The sequence below is a fragment of the Phascolarctos cinereus genome, unplaced genomic scaffold (genome assembly GCF_003287225.1).
Source record: "Phascolarctos cinereus isolate Bilbo 61053 unplaced genomic scaffold, phaCin_HiC Scaffold_4;HRSCAF=312, whole genome shotgun sequence".
NCBI classification, from domain to species: Eukaryota; Metazoa; Chordata; class Mammalia; order Diprotodontia; family Phascolarctidae; genus Phascolarctos; species Phascolarctos cinereus.
Window position 1 is genome coordinate 600,086,175 of NW_027555847.1, and position 18,859 is coordinate 600,105,033.

The following is an 18,859-nucleotide window of genomic DNA, read 5'->3' on the forward strand; positions in this document are numbered from 1 at the left end:
TGGGATGTAACTGAAAAATGACTGAACAACAACAAGCAAGGCCTTACTTTCTGCCTTTGTTTTTGGCTTGAAAAAGTTAATATAGGAAGTTTGTGTATTACACACAGTCAGATAGCATTTGTTAAACACCTACTTGGTGCCACTGTAGATACAAAGAAAGGCCAAAAAACATAATACTTATGCTCAAGAAACTCACAGTCTGAGAGGGAAGACAACATGTAAGAAACTATGTTACAAACAGATGTCTTTAGAATAAATTGGGGCTAATCTCAGAGGGAAAGCATTTATATTAAAAATCATCATGTTTAGAAGTAGAATTAATAGAGACTTAGACCTATAGTCTGTAAGGCATGGGCTCAATTCCTGTCAGAAAAATGCTAGCTGCGTAAATTTGGACAAAGCACTTCAGTTCTCTCAGCCTTAATTTCCTTAGTTGTAAAATAGGCATATTTATACTAGTAGCACTCACCTTACAAGGTAACTGTAAGGAACATATATGATAATGTATAAAAAGCACTAACCAGATATTAAAAAATCACTGTATGTTGTCAGCTGTTATTATCAATATTTGCATTGACTACTCCAGCCTTTCACTTATTTTCAACCACCTTACACCATCACCACTCAGATGGGGAGGGGAAGCAAAAGAAAACCTTTGTAATAAATATGTGTAGTTAAGCAAATCAACTTCCCACATTTCCAATGTCCAAAATCATGTGTCTCGTTTTTCATACTTAGCTCATCCCCTCTTTGTAAGAAGATGAGGAGTATTATTCATTGTCATCAGTCCTTTGGAATCATGGTTGACCATTACATTGATCAGAGAACTCTTAAATCTTTAAGAATTGTTTTTAGTGTATTATTGATTGTTTCGCCAGTTCTACTCATTTCTATATCAGTTCCTACAAGATTCTCAGATTTCTCTGAAACCATCACTTTCATAATTTCTTACAGAACAATAGTATTCAAACACATTCATGTACTATAATTTGTTCAGCCATTCTACATTTATCAGCACCCCCTTAGTTTAGAGTTCTTTTGTCACTACAGAAAGAGCTGCTAAAAATATTTCTAAAGAAGTTAGTTTCTTTCCTCTTTCTTTGATCTTTTTTTTTGGGTATAAGACTAGTAGTGGTATCCAACCCTTCATCTTAAAAAGAAGAGACCAGAGAAGCTGTGTCTTGCCCCAAATAACACAACTATATAGTGGCAGAACCATGAATACAACCCAGGTCTTTTGACTCCTACCTGAGTGTTTTGCTTTGCTTTATTTTTGGTTGGTGCTGTTTGGAGGATATCTAGTTTTGGAAGAATCACTTCATCTGAATTTTAGGGTAGGAGTAGAGGAGTAACTATATTTTATTACATATTTACTTTGTGCCCAGAAACATTAGATAAGCATAATGGCATCTAATTATACATCTATTGATATACCACCAGTGCAAATCAATAAAATCCCTTAAAAATAAACAAAACTTTAAATCTATTCCTATTCACCCTCTTCTAACTATTGAACATGTTGGATTTACCCCTTTGATCTAGACTTGATAGCATAGAACATCCTATCCCAAATCAGTATTTCCCATAATGACTCAGACTTCAAAGCATTTCAATACCTGTGAAGAGAGTATAACTTAATCTGAGTATTATAGGAATCCATATTTCTATAGTGTTTTAAGATTTGCCAAGCACATTCTGCAAAACAGACCTTTGAGGTGATGATAGATTTTACTTTTTCCCCTTTACTGGTCAGGAAGGTCAGGGAAGTAAGGCGATTTTTCCCAACTCACATAACTAATGAATTCCCAAGGTAAAATTTGAACACAAGTTTCTGCTTGTCCCAAACCCTACATGCTTTAATTTACACCACAGTGCCTTTCAAAGTGAAGATTGAAGCTAGAAATTCAGTACCTTTGCAGGAATATACTATGAAGTTTAGCAGATATGAATTCTTCACTCTTCCTATTCTCTTCTAACAATTGCTGACATCTATGTAGTGTCTTAAGATTTGCAAAGTGCATGGATGAGGATGGTCCTATGTGAATTGTTCTTATTTTAGAAATGAGGAAAACAAGGCTCAGAAACTATGGGACTTGCCTATGGTCACATAGGTCTGACTCTTTATGCAAAATACCACCGTACCTCTCACACTTTATATTCTGTGTAGAAAGAGAGAAAACAAGACACAAGTGATCATACCATCTCTATCTAGCCAGAAGATATTTGAATCATAAGGCAGCATCATAGAGATACACAAGTTAGATTCAGATACATTACTTGGGAAGTTTTAGAGAAAAATATTACAATCTGTAATACTACCATTTACACTAAGGAATCTCATGCTTTAAGGAAATGCTATACTATAGCTTCTACTCTTTGGAACAAAGAAGTCTGCCCTCAAATGAGTCTTGTTGTACTGTTAAGCTTCTGGTCAGCCAAGCTATTCCCCTTCTACATATAGCATAAATCTGCAATGCAGGATTGGCCTCTATCACTCACAAAGTTCCTTCCAACTCTGATAGAGAATGATTCTAAGGGTTGACAAAGTTCACTTCTGGGTTCATATGTGCATGATTAAGTATGCAGATATGTGTTTTCACTTACACATGTTTTACTTTGAAACTTTGATACCTCTTTGAGGCTGCAATATGAACTTTATCTTTAGACTTAAATATTTTCATTGATGCTATTTTGTTTCCTCATCTTTAAAAGCTAATAACCTCATTTAATTAATTGTTCAAAGTTTTTTTCTAAAATGATGTCCTAATTCTTACAGATTGAACTGTGTTAATTCGTACACTCTTATTATCTCTTCTACCAGATGTTTGCAACAAGTTGTTTTACAACTATAATATCTTTTGGAGTGGGAGTGGGGGTAGAATTGGAAATAAAGTATAATTGAAAAGGTAGACAATAATACTGAGAGATAGAGAAATGTGACATCCAAATGAATATCATTTTTGCCTGTTTAATGAGTATATCATAGTTTTTGCTATATGTGTACTATAAGGGAAAACAATGTTTATAGCATTTAAAGTATGCAGTGTTATTTCAGGTATAATTGTATTAGATGTATGTCTTGGCCTGAAAATATAGATTAAGAAATATAAATTCTTTGCCTGTCTAAACATGTAAATAAATGAGCCTTCACCATCTCATTCCAATATATTAGTACATAGACTTGCATAGGTGATTTCCTTTTTAATGCATGTCACATGACCACTGTAGCCCAGAGCCACAGTGTATCTTTCTTACCATTGGAAGAAAGGGTTCTTTTTCTTTAAATAAACCTTTATTTAAATAAGCCTTTTTGAAACAGATCTTTGGCATATCTTCTTTCCAAGTTCTGTCAGTGGAAGCTAAGATAAAGCAGTCATCATGTTATAAGGAATATTACATAAGAAAGATCAGTCAGCAAAAGTTGGTAGGGAACACATGGAGAGTGAAACCACCTTATGAAAACATCAGAATCTAGCTTTGTGGGTTGTTTGAGAGGGGTGTGTGTGTGTGTGTGTGTGTGTGTGTGTGTGTGTGTGTGTGTGTTTGTATCTCTGTATTACAAAAATAAATCCATGAATCACAATTTTTCTGAGCCTCAGTTTCTTCATCTATAAAAATGGAAAGGAAAATATCTGCTTTACCTGCTCTATCCAGTGATTGCAAGGATCAATCAACCCATCAGCAAACACTTATTAAGTGCTTATAGTGTACCAGGCACTTTATGAAGTGCTTGAGATGCAGAGAAAGCAAAAATAGTCCCTACTTTTAAGGAGTTTGCATTCTAATAGGGGAGACAAAAATATATATACAGGTATATACAAGGTATGTACACAGTAAATAAAAGGAAAAGGCCCTAGTTCGGTGTGGAGAGAGGTGGGGAGTCCGGGATCCTGATTGGCAGAGGGCAAAGGCAAGCTGCGAAGTGCAGCCAATGCAAAGTGAGAAATAGTGCATTGTATGAAAGGAACTGCAAGTAGATATCAGGCCAAAAATATCAAAGGAATCAATGAAAAAAAATGCGAAGGAAGGGGGTCTAGTAGTACCACATCTCAAACTATACTACAAAGAGGTAATAATCAAAGCAATTTGGTACTGTATAAGAAATAGAGTGGTTGGGGCAGCTAGGTGGTGCAGTAGATAAAGCGCTGGCCCTTAAGTCTGGAGCACCTGGGTTAAAATCCTGCCTCAGACACATAACACTCACTAGCTGTGTGACCCTGGGCAAGTCACTTACCTCCAATTGCCTAAAAAAAAAAGAAAAAAGAAAGAAAAGAAATAGAGTGGTTAATCAATGGAAAAGGAGTGAAAGCAAATGGGTCTAGTAGTACCCCCCCCACATATATATATATATAGTCCCTACCCTCAAAAAATATATATAATATGTATATAGAGATCTATATATAGATATAGATATATAGATATATATCTATATCTATATCGATATATACAGACAGAGAGAGAGAGAGAGAGAGAGAGAGAGAGAGAGAGAGAGAGAGAGAAAGAGAGAGAGAGAGTGATTAGATTAGATATATGTATATATGTATGTTTGGACTTGAACTAAATTTATAAAAATAAGAACCATTATCCAATTGAGATAAATGGTCAAAGGATGTGACAAGTAGCAAGTGATACAGTGGATAGAGTGCCAGGCCTAAAATCAAGAAGACTTATCTTCTTGAGTTCAAATCTTGCCTCAGATACTTATTAGCTGTGAGACCCTATGCAAGTCACTTAACACTGTTTGCCTCTGTTCCTCATCTGTAAAATGAGCTGAAGAAGGAAATGGCAAACCACTCCAGTATCTTTGACAAGAAAACTCCAAGTGGGGTCACAAAGAGGAGGGCATAACTAAAATGACCCAACAATAATAACAACAAAAGATATGAACTGGCAATTTTCAGAGGAAGAAATCAAAGCTATCAATGCTCATATGAAAAAAATGTTCAAAATTACTAATAATTAGAGAAACAAAAATTAAAATGGCTCTGAGATACCACCTTATATACATCAAATTGGCTAAGATAACAGAAGAGGAAAATGACAAAGCTAGAGATGTGGAAAAATAGGTACACTAATGTGCTTTTAGTGGAGTGGACTGTTGGAGTGGATGTTAGTGGAATGACTGGTCCATTCATTCTAGAGAATAATTTGGAACTATGCCCAAAGGGCTATAAATTTGTTGATACCTTTTGACCCAGTGATACAGCTACTAAGTCTGTACTCCAAAAAGATCAAAAGAAAATGAAAAGGACCCATGTGTACAAAAATATAGTAGCTCTTTTTATGGTAGGAAAAGATTTGGAAACAAGGGATTCCTGTTGATTATGAATGGCTACACAAGTTATGACATATGAATGTGACAGAATACTATTGTGCTGTAACAAAGGATGAAGGGGATGGTTTAAGAAAAACTTGGGAAGAATTATATGAACTGATGCAAAATGAAGTGAGCAGAACTAGTAGAACAGTATACACAGTAATAGCAATATTGTAAAGATAACCAATTGTAAAAGAATTAATAATTCTAATCAATCCAATGATCCACCCCAGTTCCGAAGAGCTTATAAAGAAAAATGTGTCCACCAGATAGAGAATTTATGGATTCAGAATGCAGATTAAAGCATACCTCTTTATTTTAATTTTTGTGCTTCATTTTTTTTGGAACATGGCTAATGTGGAAATGTTTTACATGATATCATATGGATAGTGGTTATCATATTCCTTCTCAAAGGGTGGAGGAGAGAATAGTGGGGGGGAAGAAAACTCAGAACTAAAAATAGAAATCAAAATAAATACAATTCCCCCCCCAATTAGGCAATATTTATGGACTGCAGATAAGACAACAAATGTAAAAATGCTTAAGAAAATGTAAGACTCTAAATAAATGTGAATTATTATTAGCTATGATACATATAAGAATATATTATATATTTTATACAATACTTATGTTTAATTAGTCAACATTTTTTTACAAAATGAATAAATCAATTTGAAAGCAGCTAATTAAAAAACATTTTGCTCTTCTTAGCTAAGAGGTTGGGCACTATGGGTGTTGTATGAGGGAGCTGGACTAATGACCTTAATCTTTTCAGATCTTAATCTATGATGCTTGGATATTATGATACGCTATCATGTGGTCATTTTGTTGATCAATTTTACTTTTCATTTGTTGAAAGGGAAAATTTAAAGGTGGAGTGATATCAGGAAAAAGGTGATGACATTAAAATACAATGCATCAATGAAAACTTAAAAAAATAAAATCTACTTTGAGAGGATGAAGAACAAAATTATAGTGCATATGATCTTCCTACTTCCAGGCACTAAAGGAAAAGCAGCGAGAAAAAGGTCATCAGGAAAAAAAAAATATATATATATATATATATGTGTGTGTGTGTGTGTGTGTGTGTGTGTGTGTGTGTGTGTATACACATACATGTATGTATATATACATATATGTGTGTACATACATTTATGTATATGCACACGTACACATACATATATGCATATATTCACATACATATACATATGTATCATGTAATATATGTATATACATATATATGTATTTAGGAAATATCTATGTGTGTATATTTGGGCAAAGAATGTATTTAGACTAAACCCGTTGTAATATTTTTTTTCCTTCCTTTTGACCAACAAAACCATACTGAGATGATAATTTGGATGAGATACAAGAAGAACAGAGGGCAAACATTTGACATCGCTATCTCAGACGTATTGATTACATATCCTTTCTTGATCTCTTTTACTGTTAGTCATTATAGATGGATATTTCATCTAATCCAGGAAAGGAGTTGTCCCCCTTCCCCAAGGGAAGGGTAAGGATAGCCAGCTGCCTTGCTTAAGCACTCCACCCCTAAACTGACATTAGATACATGAGAAGATGCTGTTGACATTAAATCTACTCTACAACAGGCTTGAAAATTCTATTGTCAATTAATTTTTCTCCCTCTTTTCTTCTTAATAGGGGGTCAGCTTTGGTGCACTACCACGAAGGCCATCTCTGAGGGTGAGGAGCTAATTGCCTTTGTGGTAGATTTTGACTCAAGGCTACAAGCTGCCAGTCAGATGACACTCACAGAAGGGATGTATCCTGCACGGCTGCTGGATTCAATTCAACTGCTCCCTCAACAAGCTGCCATGGCATCTATTTTGCCTACAGCTATTGTCAATAGTAAGTGCTGAGGAGGGCAGCTTCATTCATTCTGTGGGGTGGAGTCCAAGGTATACCCAACTCACTGTCAGGCTGTGGGAACTCCTAGAATCTTGGATTATTTTGGACCACAGATTTTCTTTCCTCTAGCTTTGCCTGTATTTTGGTTGTCTCTGAAGTGGTTCTATGGAAGGAAGGAAGGAAGGAAGGAAGGAAGGAAGGAAGGAAGGAAGGAAGGAAGGAAGGAAGGAAGGAAGAAGAAGGAAGAAAAGGAAGGAAGGAAGGAAGGAAGGGAAGAAGAAGGAAAGAAAAAAGGAAGGGAGGAAGGAAGGAAAGGGAAGGAAGGAAGAAAAGGGAAGGAAGAAAGAAAAAAGGGAAAGAAGGAAGGAAGGGAAGGAAGGAAGAAAGAGAGAGTACTAAAGTTTTCCAGTGCAGATGTTGACTCCTGAGTGGCACATGAGACACTGACACAGTGAACTGTATGGATTCTCTACAAGCCTACTTAGCAGAATGAGCCCCTTTAAATATGATTAATTTGACCACAGACCATTTGGGGGCTTCAAATATGTTGACAGAACTGATAAAAATTGGTCCCAGGGAAACCTATTAATACCCAAAGGGGCCTGGGAAATTTTCAAGCAAAAGAAAGAAAACTAAACCTATTTTGATATCCAAAAATTGTTTTAATACACATTTGGTTAATACATAATTTTGTTTTTATATGAGGAAAATATCTCTATAAACAAAATTTTCTCAAAGATCTCTGTTCTCATTCTAGTTAAATGCTTTGTGAATATAGCATATAATTTATATGTACATCATGAGAAAAAGAATTATGTGGTGCAATGGATAGAGTGCTAGACTTAGAGTAAGGAAGACGAGTTCAAATCCAGCCTCAGAGATAACATTTGTAAAAGCTCTTAGCAAACCTTAAAGTTCTATATAAATATTCACCAATATTATTACATGCAGTATACAGCTTTATTTCAGTCATAATTGTATTGGAAGTTCTGTCAGGGTAAGTAGAGATAAAGCAGCCATGTTGTAGGGAATCTTATGTAATAACACCCTGTTCAATACTCTTCTTTTGCCTGTGATAAATTACATACTTCTCTGTTTTGACAGTCTGGCGTTTTTCCCCAACTTTTCTTTCCAATCTCATCATGCACTGTATGCTTCAGCCAAACTGGCCTACTGCACGTTTCCCAAATACAGCATTGCATCTTCTACTTTTGTGCCTTTACAAAGGCTCTCCCCCATGCCTGGAATACCTTCCCCGACTCTACCTCCTGGAGCCTCTAGCTGCCCTCAAGAGCTTAAGAGATACTCCCTTTAAGGGGGTCTCCCCTGATTCACTTCCTTGTTATTGGAGCTCCTCAAAATCCTTTGCATTTATTCTATACATTTCCTGTCTTTCTTTTCTATTTATATCCCCAGCATCTTGCATATCACCAAGAAAATGGAATGTACTTAATAAGTGCTTGCTGATTAAGAAAAATCTGTCAGCAAAAGATTGTAGTGAAAATATTAACAGAAAAATAGGACAGTTTTGAAATTAACATGTGGAATTTATTATATATATGTATATATTATATATACATTCTATATACACATCTATTTATATACAGATTGTGTGTATTTTTTAGAAGTAGTATGTAATGGAGATTCATGGTTTTATATATATTCTCTCTCTTGCTCGCTCTCTCTCTCTCTCTCCCTCCCCTTCCCTCCCTCCCTCCCTTTCTCCCTCCTTTACTGTCTCATATTCTTCTGGGTAAATGGAATACTAAGGATTGGAGCAGTGGGCATTGTTAGTGTTTTAAGTTCTGATTTTTTTTTAAGAAAACCTTTACTTGAATCCTCCCTCTGACACACACAGAGTCATTTGAATCTTAAAATCTGAAGTAAGGAAATGACTTTGCTTGATGAATGTAATTTAACCTCTTAATTATCCCAGGCAAATCTAAGATTCTTAGTTACAGTGGAGTTTGCCAGTTAGTCTACTGTAGTGGAGAGAGTTTCTGACTGTAAGTTTCCCACATTAATGAAATGATGTAAATCTTTCCACCTTTATTATAAAATATATATGTACATATATACAGACATGCAATCATTCAATGTGTCTGTATATATATATATATATATATATATATATATATATATGTGCATCATTTTAAAAATAAAACCAATGATTTCATTGATAGAGAGAATTTTCACAGCTCCCTCTGTCAATACCAATGGAAGATATTCTGCAACTTGTAGTTGTAAGGAGTCGCCAAAGGCATTGTAACCCACATCGTTCTGACCTCAAGACCATCCCTCTATTCAGTTTACCATACTGCTTTTCTTAAAATATATTACTTATGCAATACTACACATTACAGTTGTCTGTGTAAATTATTATTTTAATAAGAATTGATAATAATAATAGCTAGCACTTATATAGCACCTACTATGTGACACATATTATACTAAGCACTTTCCAAATATTATCTCACTTGATCTTCACAACAACCCTGCAAGGTAGATGATATTGTTATCCCCATTTTGCAGTTGAGGAAACTGAAGCAAACAGAGGTTAGTGACTTCACCAGGGTCACTTAGCCCTAGGAAGTGTCTGTAACTGGATTTGAATTCAGCTCTTCCTGACTTCAGGTCCAGTGTTCTGTCCACTGCACTACCAATTCTATTGTATAAGCTCCTTAAAGACATGGACTGTTTTTAACCTCATATCTTACTGAGCATCTAGAAAAATGCCCTACTTATAGTAGGAACTGAACAGATGTTCATTGTATTTGTTTCTCTACAGAGCTCCATTCAAATTTGTTATTCATCTCATTGGCCACTTTTCTGGTTTGGATCTTAGAAGCCTGAGAATAAGAAAACTAACAGATGCTTTGCTTATCATTGGCTCCAGATGTACTGCAGCTCACATGTGCCTGTGTTTTTCTTTTCAGAGGACATATTCCCTTGTAAGTCCTGTGGTATTTGGTATCGAAGTGAGCGGAATTTACAAGCACATCTCATGTACTACTGCAGTGGGAGGCAAAGAGATGGGGTCCCAATGACGGAAGAGAATGAAGACACTCCTCATCAGATATCTAGTGCTTGCCCCTTCCCACAGTGCACCAAAAGCTTTTCCAATGCCCGAGCCCTGGAAATGCACCTAAATTCCCACAGTGGTAAGTTTCCCATTGCCCTGCTCCTAGAGATTAATCTGGTCATTGGAAATCTTTACAGTTTCAATATGGTTCTTCTAGGACAGTTTTCTTTTTAAGGCATCAAGAGTGCCTTAATATCCTGCCCTTTAATAAACTTTCTACTCCCAGGTGTGTGCCTAGACTACAACTCATATGCTCCTGTTTTTCCCTGATGTATGACATATTAGAGGTAGCATGGTATGGTGGGTAGAGTACTGGCAACTGGGGTGAGGAAGACCTGCCTTCAAATCTTGCCATGATATCCATTAGTGAAGTGACTTCCCTGGTATTCATGTGAAATGTAATCATCTTTGAGGAGAATCCAGAGTAGCCTGTGTGGAACTGACCTAATGCTGACCTTAATTCATTTACTTCCTGGGTCTGTCAATCTTTGAAAGCTGAACTAGTTTATTTAGCAGATTCATCCTGCATTTAATCATGGAAGTGATTTCTTTAGTCTACTAAAATTAGGCTCGTAAGAAAAGCAAAAGTAGTTATGTTTTCAGCCTTTATCTTTTACTCTATCAACTTGGGTAATTTGGCTTCCAGGGAATCTACCAATAGTTGAATTCTTAAAATTTAACTGTCGTTAATTGTGGCATCATAGATTCAGAGCTGTAAAGAGGTCATTGAGTCCCACCCTTTCATTTTAGGGATGCCCAAAGAGATTACATAACTTGTCCAGGGTCACACAGCTAATAAGTATCAGAGGCAGGATTTAATCTCAGGTCTTCCTGACTACAAGCCCAATGCTCTGCTGATTCACCTAGCTGCCACTAGCATTTTAAACTTCATGGTCTTTTTCACCTTGACAGGTAAACATTTTTTTTCTAGAATCCATTTGTAATAGGAGGTCCCATTTCCTTTAGAATTCCATGGTAGGCCTCTCTTTAACCCCAAATTTTGCTTCTCTGTTGCTATATCCCATCACCAATCACTCCTTCAAAAAGATTTGTTACATAGATTACACTTAAAATATAGATATAGATCTCTCTCTCTCTCTACGTGTATATATATATATGTATATATATACATATATATGTATGTATATATATGTATATGTATATATATATATATATATATGTATGTATGCAGGTGTGGGTGGGTGGGTGGGTGTTTGAATTATTGAAGTATATTACCTTCACTGATTTTGCCACACCTTTTGAGACACCCTCTTGGGTAGGACACAACTATCAGAGATCATTGCATTCCCAGGCAAGACTCCAAAGTCAATAGGGCACCTCTTTTTTTTTTAATTCTTTGTGCACTTGATGGAGTCTCAGGATAGAAGAAGCCTTCCTTAAGCTACCCTACCCACAGAGTTAAGGGAAAGTTATGAGTGTTGTGATTGTAGGAGCAACTCAATTGTTTTCCACTCACCTTTCTCCTTGGTCCCTCACATAGGCTGAGTTTCTTCATCTGGTAAAATAGAGGGTTCAGGGAAAGTTGGCCTTCCCAGATGGTTAGCATGGAGAGACACGAATCTGGCTGAACAGTACTGGAGACACCATATGTGCTACATAAAAACTATCCAATGTGGAGGAAAAACTAGAAAAAAAAATACCATACTGGCTAAAGATCTTTGCCTCTGAATGGGAAATAAAAGAGGAAATAATAGGAACTCCATACCTTCAGCTATGTCATTCTTTCCTTTCTTGGTATGAAAGTCAACATAATGTAGTATATAGACTGTGGGACTTGGATTCAGGAAGAACTACATTTGAATCCTACCTCAAACACTTCTTAGATCTGTCAGCCTGGGTAAGACATTTCATCTCTCTGGGCCTCAGTTTTCCCATTTGTAAAAGGAGAGATTTATACTCAATTACCCCTGAGGCCTAAAACTATGGTTCTTGTGCATCTCTTTGGTACTGTTGATTTATAATTCTGTGTCCATTCTATTCTAATCTATGAAGAAGATAACACATAGTAGATTAGATCATATTAGCAAATTAAGGACAATGGTGTCTAATAAACTCTACTAAATGAATGTGCACCTTGTTTTAAGTCACCCTGAAATAGAAAAATAGGTATTTAGAAAAAGATAAAGGAGATTGATTTGCTTTGCGAAAGGGTTCACATTAGAATTCATTCATTAGAGATCCCACCTTTCATGTTTAAAATGGTTTATTTTTTTAAATGTGATTTAAGAAGACGTTTTCAGAAATACTACTACGTTGTAAAGCAAAGTTGATCTACAACTTCATAGAGCAGAACTAGTGTTTTCCTAATAAGCCCCATGTTCTAATGGAAAGAACACTGAACAAGGAGTCAGGAGGCCTGGGTTTGAACCCAGGTCTGTGCTTGGTGTGACATCAGTCTAGTTTTTAAATCCTCAGGGCTTCAGTTTCTTCCTCTATTAAATTAGGATAATAGACCCTACCCTGCTATGTTATAGGATCATCAAAAGAACCATAAGAGACAATGAATATGAAGCCCCTTTGAAATAGAAAAACATTCTACAAATATAGGGTGTCATGACAGATCATAGATTTCAAAGGGATGTTGGACTTTGAGGCCATCTCCTCCAACCCATTCTACAGTTGAGGAAACTGAGATTCGACAAGTTAAGTGACTTGCCCTGGATCACACTGGTAGTAAATGACAAGGGTTAGGATTTGAACCCAAGTATTCTAACTCCAAACCTTTTGCTCTTTCCTGGCTATCATGGTAGAAGTATGATTATTACTCTTATAATGGGCTGTCTCAAAAGAAAAAAAAACTTGTTAATAAAAGTCATCTGTGTCAGTTTGGCCAGTGCAGCTGCTAAGTTAATAAATTTAAATACTTGAGTTTCTTGGAAAGGACCACGTTCATTGAAAACAAGATTTTTTGGTTCTTAGCAGTCTCCTTTTTTGTTTCTCCACAGGTGTAAAAATGGAAGAGTTTCTCCCTCCTGGTGCTAGTCTAAAATGCACCATTTGTAACTACACTGCGGATTCTGTGATCAATTTTCACCAGCACCTATTCTCCCACCTCACTCAAGCTGCCTTCCGATGCAACCACTGTCACTTTGGCTTCCAAACTCAGAGGGAGCTGTTGCAGCACCAAGAAGTCCATGTTTCCGGCAACAAACTTCCACGAGAAAGTGACATTGAACACTCCCCAAATGGAAATGAAGACAACATACAGCCGGTCACAGAGCTGTTGACTAGAAATGAACTTCCCCAGAGCCAAAAGGGCATGCAGACTAAAGATGCTAGCTCTGACACAGAGCTGGATAAATGTGAGAAAAAGAATCAGCTTTTTCTCCCAAATCAAAGACCAGAACTACAGCCTTCAGCCAATAAACAAAGCTTTTCCTATACAAAAATCAAGTCTGAACCTTCTAGCCCAAGACTTGCCTCCTCTCCAGTTCAGTCTGGCATTGGTCCCTCTTTCCCTATGGGCCCTTTTCTATCTCAGTTTGCTTTTCCCCAGGATATCACAGTGGTTCCTCAGGCTTCAGAGATCTTGGCCAAGATGTCTGAACTGGTACATAGAAGGCTGAGGCACGGTAGTAACAGTTACCCTCCTGTGATCTACAGTCCTCTGATGCCCAAAGGGGCCACTTGTTTTGAGTGCAACATAACATTCAACAACCTGGACAATTACCTGGTGCACAAAAAGCATTATTGCAGCAGCCGATGGCAGCAGATGGCCAAGTCTCCCGAATTCCCCAGTGTTTCAGAGAAGATGCCAGAGGCTGTAAGCCCTAACAATGGTCAGAGCTCCATCAACCTTCTTAACACAGCTCCTCACCCTTCTGATCCTGAGAATCAGCTCCTTCAGACATCCTGTATCAATTCCTCTACCGTCTTAGATTTGATTGGTCCAAGTGGAAAGGGCCATGACAAGGACTTCCCTGCACAGGCTAAAAAACTATCAGCTTCCAGTAGCAACGATGACAAAATCAATGGGAAACCTGCTGATGTAAAGAACCCCAACATTTCTTTAGTGGAAGGGGAAAGTGATCCTAATAAGACCACTTGTGATGCTTGCAACATCACATTCAGTCGACATGAAACCTATATGGTCCACAAGCAGTATTACTGTGCAACTCGTCATGACCCTCCCCTAAAGAGGTCTGCTTCCAACAAAGTGCCTGCTATGCAGAGAACAATGCGTACCCGCAAGCGAAGGAAGATGTATGAGATGTGCCTCCCTGAACAGGAGCCAAGGCCTCAACTTGTTCAGCAGCGTTTCCTGGAAGTAGCCAACCTCAGTAATCCTTGTACGTCTACACAAGAGTCCACAGAAGGACTGGGAGAGTGCTACCACCCAAGATGTGATATCTTCCCAGGAATTGTCTCAAAACATCTGGAAACATCTCTCTCAATCAACAAATGTGTTCCAGTTTCCAAGTGTGACACTTCTCATCCCAGTGTGTCCTGTTTGGAGATGGATGTACCCATTGATCTCAGCAAAAAGTGTTTATCTCAGTCTGAGAGGACGTCCACGTCTCCGAAAAGGCTGCTGGATTACCATGAGTGCACTGTGTGCAAGATCAGTTTCAATAAGGTAGAGAACTACCTGGCCCACAAGCAGAATTTCTGCCCTGTCACTGCACATCAGCGTAATGACCTTGGACAACTGGATGGCAAGGTGTTTCCAAATCCAGAAAGTGAACGGAATAGCCCTGATGTCAGCTATGAAAGAAGTATAATAAAATGTGAGAAAAATGGAAACTTGAAGCAGACTTCTCCCAACGGAAACTTATTTTCATCCCACTTAGCAACTCTGCAAGGACTGAAAGTCTTTAGTGAAGCTGCTCAGCTTATTGCAACAAAAGAAGAAAACAAACATTTGTTTCTCCCACAATGCCTTTACCCTGGAGCAATAAAGAAAGCTAAAGGAGCAGACCAGCTTTCTCCATACTATGGAATAAAGCCAAGTGATTACATTTCTGGTTCTCTGGTCATTCATAACACTGACATAGATCAAAGCACAAATGCAGATAGTGAGTCACCCAAAGGCCAGGCCCCCTCAAATGGGTGTGCTGGCCAGAAGAAAGAGTCTCTGCCACTGTTACCCAAGAACAGAGGCATGGTAATAGTGAATGGTGGCCTGAAACAAGATGAAAGGCCTGCTACAAACCCACAGCAAGAGAACATTTCCCAGAATCCTCAGCATGAAGATGGGCACAAGTCTCCATCTTGGATCTCTGAGAACCCATTAGCTGCAAATGAAAATGTGTCTCCCGCAATTCCTTCAGCAGAGGAACAGTTGTCTAGTATAGCAAAAGGTGTGAATGGCTCCACCCAGGCTCCAACCAGTGGAAAATACTGCCGCCTGTGTGACATCCAGTTCAACAACCTTTCAAACTTTATCACTCACAAGAAGTTTTATTGCTCATCACATGCCGCAGAACATGTCAAATGAAAATAAAAACAGAAAACAACCAACAAACCCATCAGTCACCTTTGGTACCAGTGTTTAGTATCTTGTTCCATGCAGTCCAAGCAAAGCTGCTTGAATGCTATCTGGGCAATCAGGAGATAACTCATTATGGCTGAGTTGAAGACTTAAGGTGTAATTTCATTACAATCCATTAGTAAAGTGTATTATTGGTGCCATTTTCAAAAATATTAATTTATTTTACCAGCAGTATTCATAGCTGTGGTTATGTTATTTTTATTTAAAAACTTTATATTAAAGTCATTTGTAATGTTATTGTATAGTTATTGTGTAGCACATATGGTTTGCACTGTATAGTAGGTTTTAAAGAAAATAGTCACAAACAATACAGAAAAAAGCATTTTAGAAATAGCTTCAAAAGCACTTGTGTATCCTGATTTTTTTCTTATATGCTGTTGCAGATATATGTATATGCTAAAATATAACTTGCAAGGACATTTTCAATACACATGTTGTAAAGTTCGCCTTAAGATTTCAATTCGTAAATGACCAGGATCCGTTTTGCACTTTATATTTTAGCAGATACAGTCCTTTAGTCATTAGGCTTTGCATTTGTATGTAGCGGTATGTTTCCGTCCATTTTCTTAATCTTAAAACATGTACGTTAAATGAAGATGGCATTTTTTTCTTGTATAGTACTTGTATTTTCTTTCACTGATGCATCTCTGTCTCAATTTTTAAACCTTTGCTGTTAAATGCAATACTTTATAAAGAATGAACAAAATTACTGGAAGCAGTATTGTAAGTAATGAGGATGTAAGTATTAATCAGTTTTATCTTTTGAAAGGCACAGTCAAAATTGAAACCCTAAACTCAATGCTGCAAGTATGAATTTAATTCATATATAAGATCTATTTAAATATGAGTAGCAATACTGCACCTGGTGATCGCAAAGATAATGTTCTACTTCTGATAGAAATGATTTCTCAACAAATGTTGTTACTATGCATGTATATGGATGGAATAAAATTCCAGATCGTTGGAGAAGTTTGGAGATTTTTTTTTAATAGAGGAAACCTCAGTCATGTGATAGGAACAACGGAGACTTTGGAAATGGAGTCACATCACCGCAATAAGGGTATGATGTGGTGGCAAAATCCCTTAAGATGTATGGAATTCTCCAAATCCCCCTCCACATCCCCAGAATTCTGTTTTTCGTACAGCCAAATAATAACCATTCATATATTTCTCTTCGGATATTAATGTAGGACCTTAAGGCTAACAAAGCACTTTACAAACTTTATCAAATCTGATCTTAACAGGAGGCAGTGAATAAGTGTTTATTAAGCTCCTACTATGTGCTAGGCCCTATGCTAAGTGCTGGGGATACAAACAAACAAACAAAAAGCAAAAGACAGTCCCTGCTCTCAAGGAGCTCATGGTCTAACAGAGGAGACAATTTATGAGGTAGGCACCATAGCTTGTATTTTTCCCCCTTTTTGTCCAGATCTGTAACGTCGATTGTGTGGGGCACTCTCAATACCAACATACTTTGAATAGCAACTCCACAGCAATTTATCACTTTAGAGAGTTGCCCAGGGAAATGGGAGATTAAGTGATTTACCCAAGGTCACATGAGTCAAAGACAGGACTTCAACCCAGATTTTCTGAGTATAAAGCTTGCTCTTAGGATAGGTTATTATTCTTCACATTTTACATATAATGAAACTGAGATACCAAGAGGTCAAGTTACTTACCCATGGTCATATACCTAGCAAATACACAGGCAAAGATGAGAATTCTCATCATACCAAATCTGTTGCTTTTTATATGGTATTATTCTGTCTTTTATCATATCATACTGCCTCTCAAAAGGATACTAGTACTGAACTGCAAAACTAATACAGACTTTGATACGGCTATAGGAAGTAATATTGAAAAAGCACTTGAAAGAACCCTTGTTTTCTCTCTTCTGGCCCAGGTGAAGACCAATTTGTATTAGTGCTACAAAGATTAACAAAAATCAGCATGCCTAACTTGTAAATGTTGCATATTCCAAGTATTAGTAGCTGAATGGTGAAGAGTGAAGGTCCTTAAATTCCAAATTTGCAGTTTTAGGTAAATTCAACCAATTTTAATTAACCAAGCCTTTTTTTAGTGCCCATCACATGGTAGGCACTGGAAATACAAAGACATCAATAGAAAAGTCCCTGCCACTAAGGCTCTTACATTCTTGGGGGTGGGGGAGTTGGGGAGAGAACAACATGTACCCAGAAAAATTGATACAGAATATATACAGATTAAAACCATCCAAGCCCTATTGCTGCTTCTAGGAATGGCAAATGTACACAAAGCCATTCCTCTTTGCAACAATTAGTGCTTGTGGGATTTGGGAATTTTATGTTTGAAAAAGGCAATGTACCACTAAGCATTTGCATTTGTTTAAGCAGTGTTTTCTCCAACATACTCCCTCACTGCAGACAATTCTATTCACAAATTTCAAAACTTTCATCTGAATTCTTCTGTTTGAGATAGTGCCTAAAGTATAGTGAATTGTCCCTGCCGAGTTTGATAGAGAATAGCAGAGGGGTTCCTAAGATTTGCCTCACACTTCTTAGGGGACTCATAAGGAAGTTGATAAATACTACTCCCAGAGTAGGTGTTTGAGGCTGGCAGGATTTTAACAAAGCTTTCTCTGATGCATGTGCCCCCTTCCTGCTCCTTCCTCTTATCTACTGCTAAGAAGTCAAACAATAGAGATTTAACAGAAGTCTATTGTGTGCCAGGAATTGTGTTAGGTACTGTGGAAGACAGAAGAAATAGAAGGTCCTAAAGCTTCAATGAGTTGAGAGACTGGCTGGAGATACAAATTACACACACATTAAACAAAACGCTAAACTACTGTATTAACTCTGAGTGCAACAGAAAGTTGAGAGAAGGATAAGATCAGCTAGGGGTTAGAGTTTTTTTTTTAATATAAATTTATTTATTTTTAGTATTTACTTCCACAAGATTTTGAGTTCCAAATTTTCACCCCATGACGCCCCTCCCCCCACCCCAAGATGGCATGCATTCTGAATATCCCTTCCCCTACTCTGCCCTCTCTTCTATCTCTCCCACCCCCTTATTCCCTTCCCCTTCTATTTTCCTGTAG

The 18,859-nt window shown here is 37.3% G+C and overlaps 1 protein-coding gene across 2 annotated transcripts in view; it reads left to right on the forward strand.

Annotated features, from left to right (window-relative positions):
• ZFPM2 (zinc finger protein, FOG family member 2) overlaps positions 1-16,752 on the forward strand; it is a 567,025-nt gene extending 550,273 nt beyond the window's left edge. For both annotated transcript variants that reach the window (XM_020970081.2, XM_020970077.2), the window contains 3 exons: positions 6,983-7,189; positions 10,126-10,350; positions 13,238-16,752. In XM_020970081.2, the coding sequence (XP_020825740.1) occupies positions 6,983-7,189; positions 10,126-10,350; positions 13,238-15,729 (2,924 nt within the window). In that variant the 3' untranslated portion in view covers positions 15,730-16,752. The remainder of the gene's footprint in view (positions 1-6,982; positions 7,190-10,125; positions 10,351-13,237) is intronic.
• Positions 16,753-18,859: the final 2,107 nt, after the last annotated feature.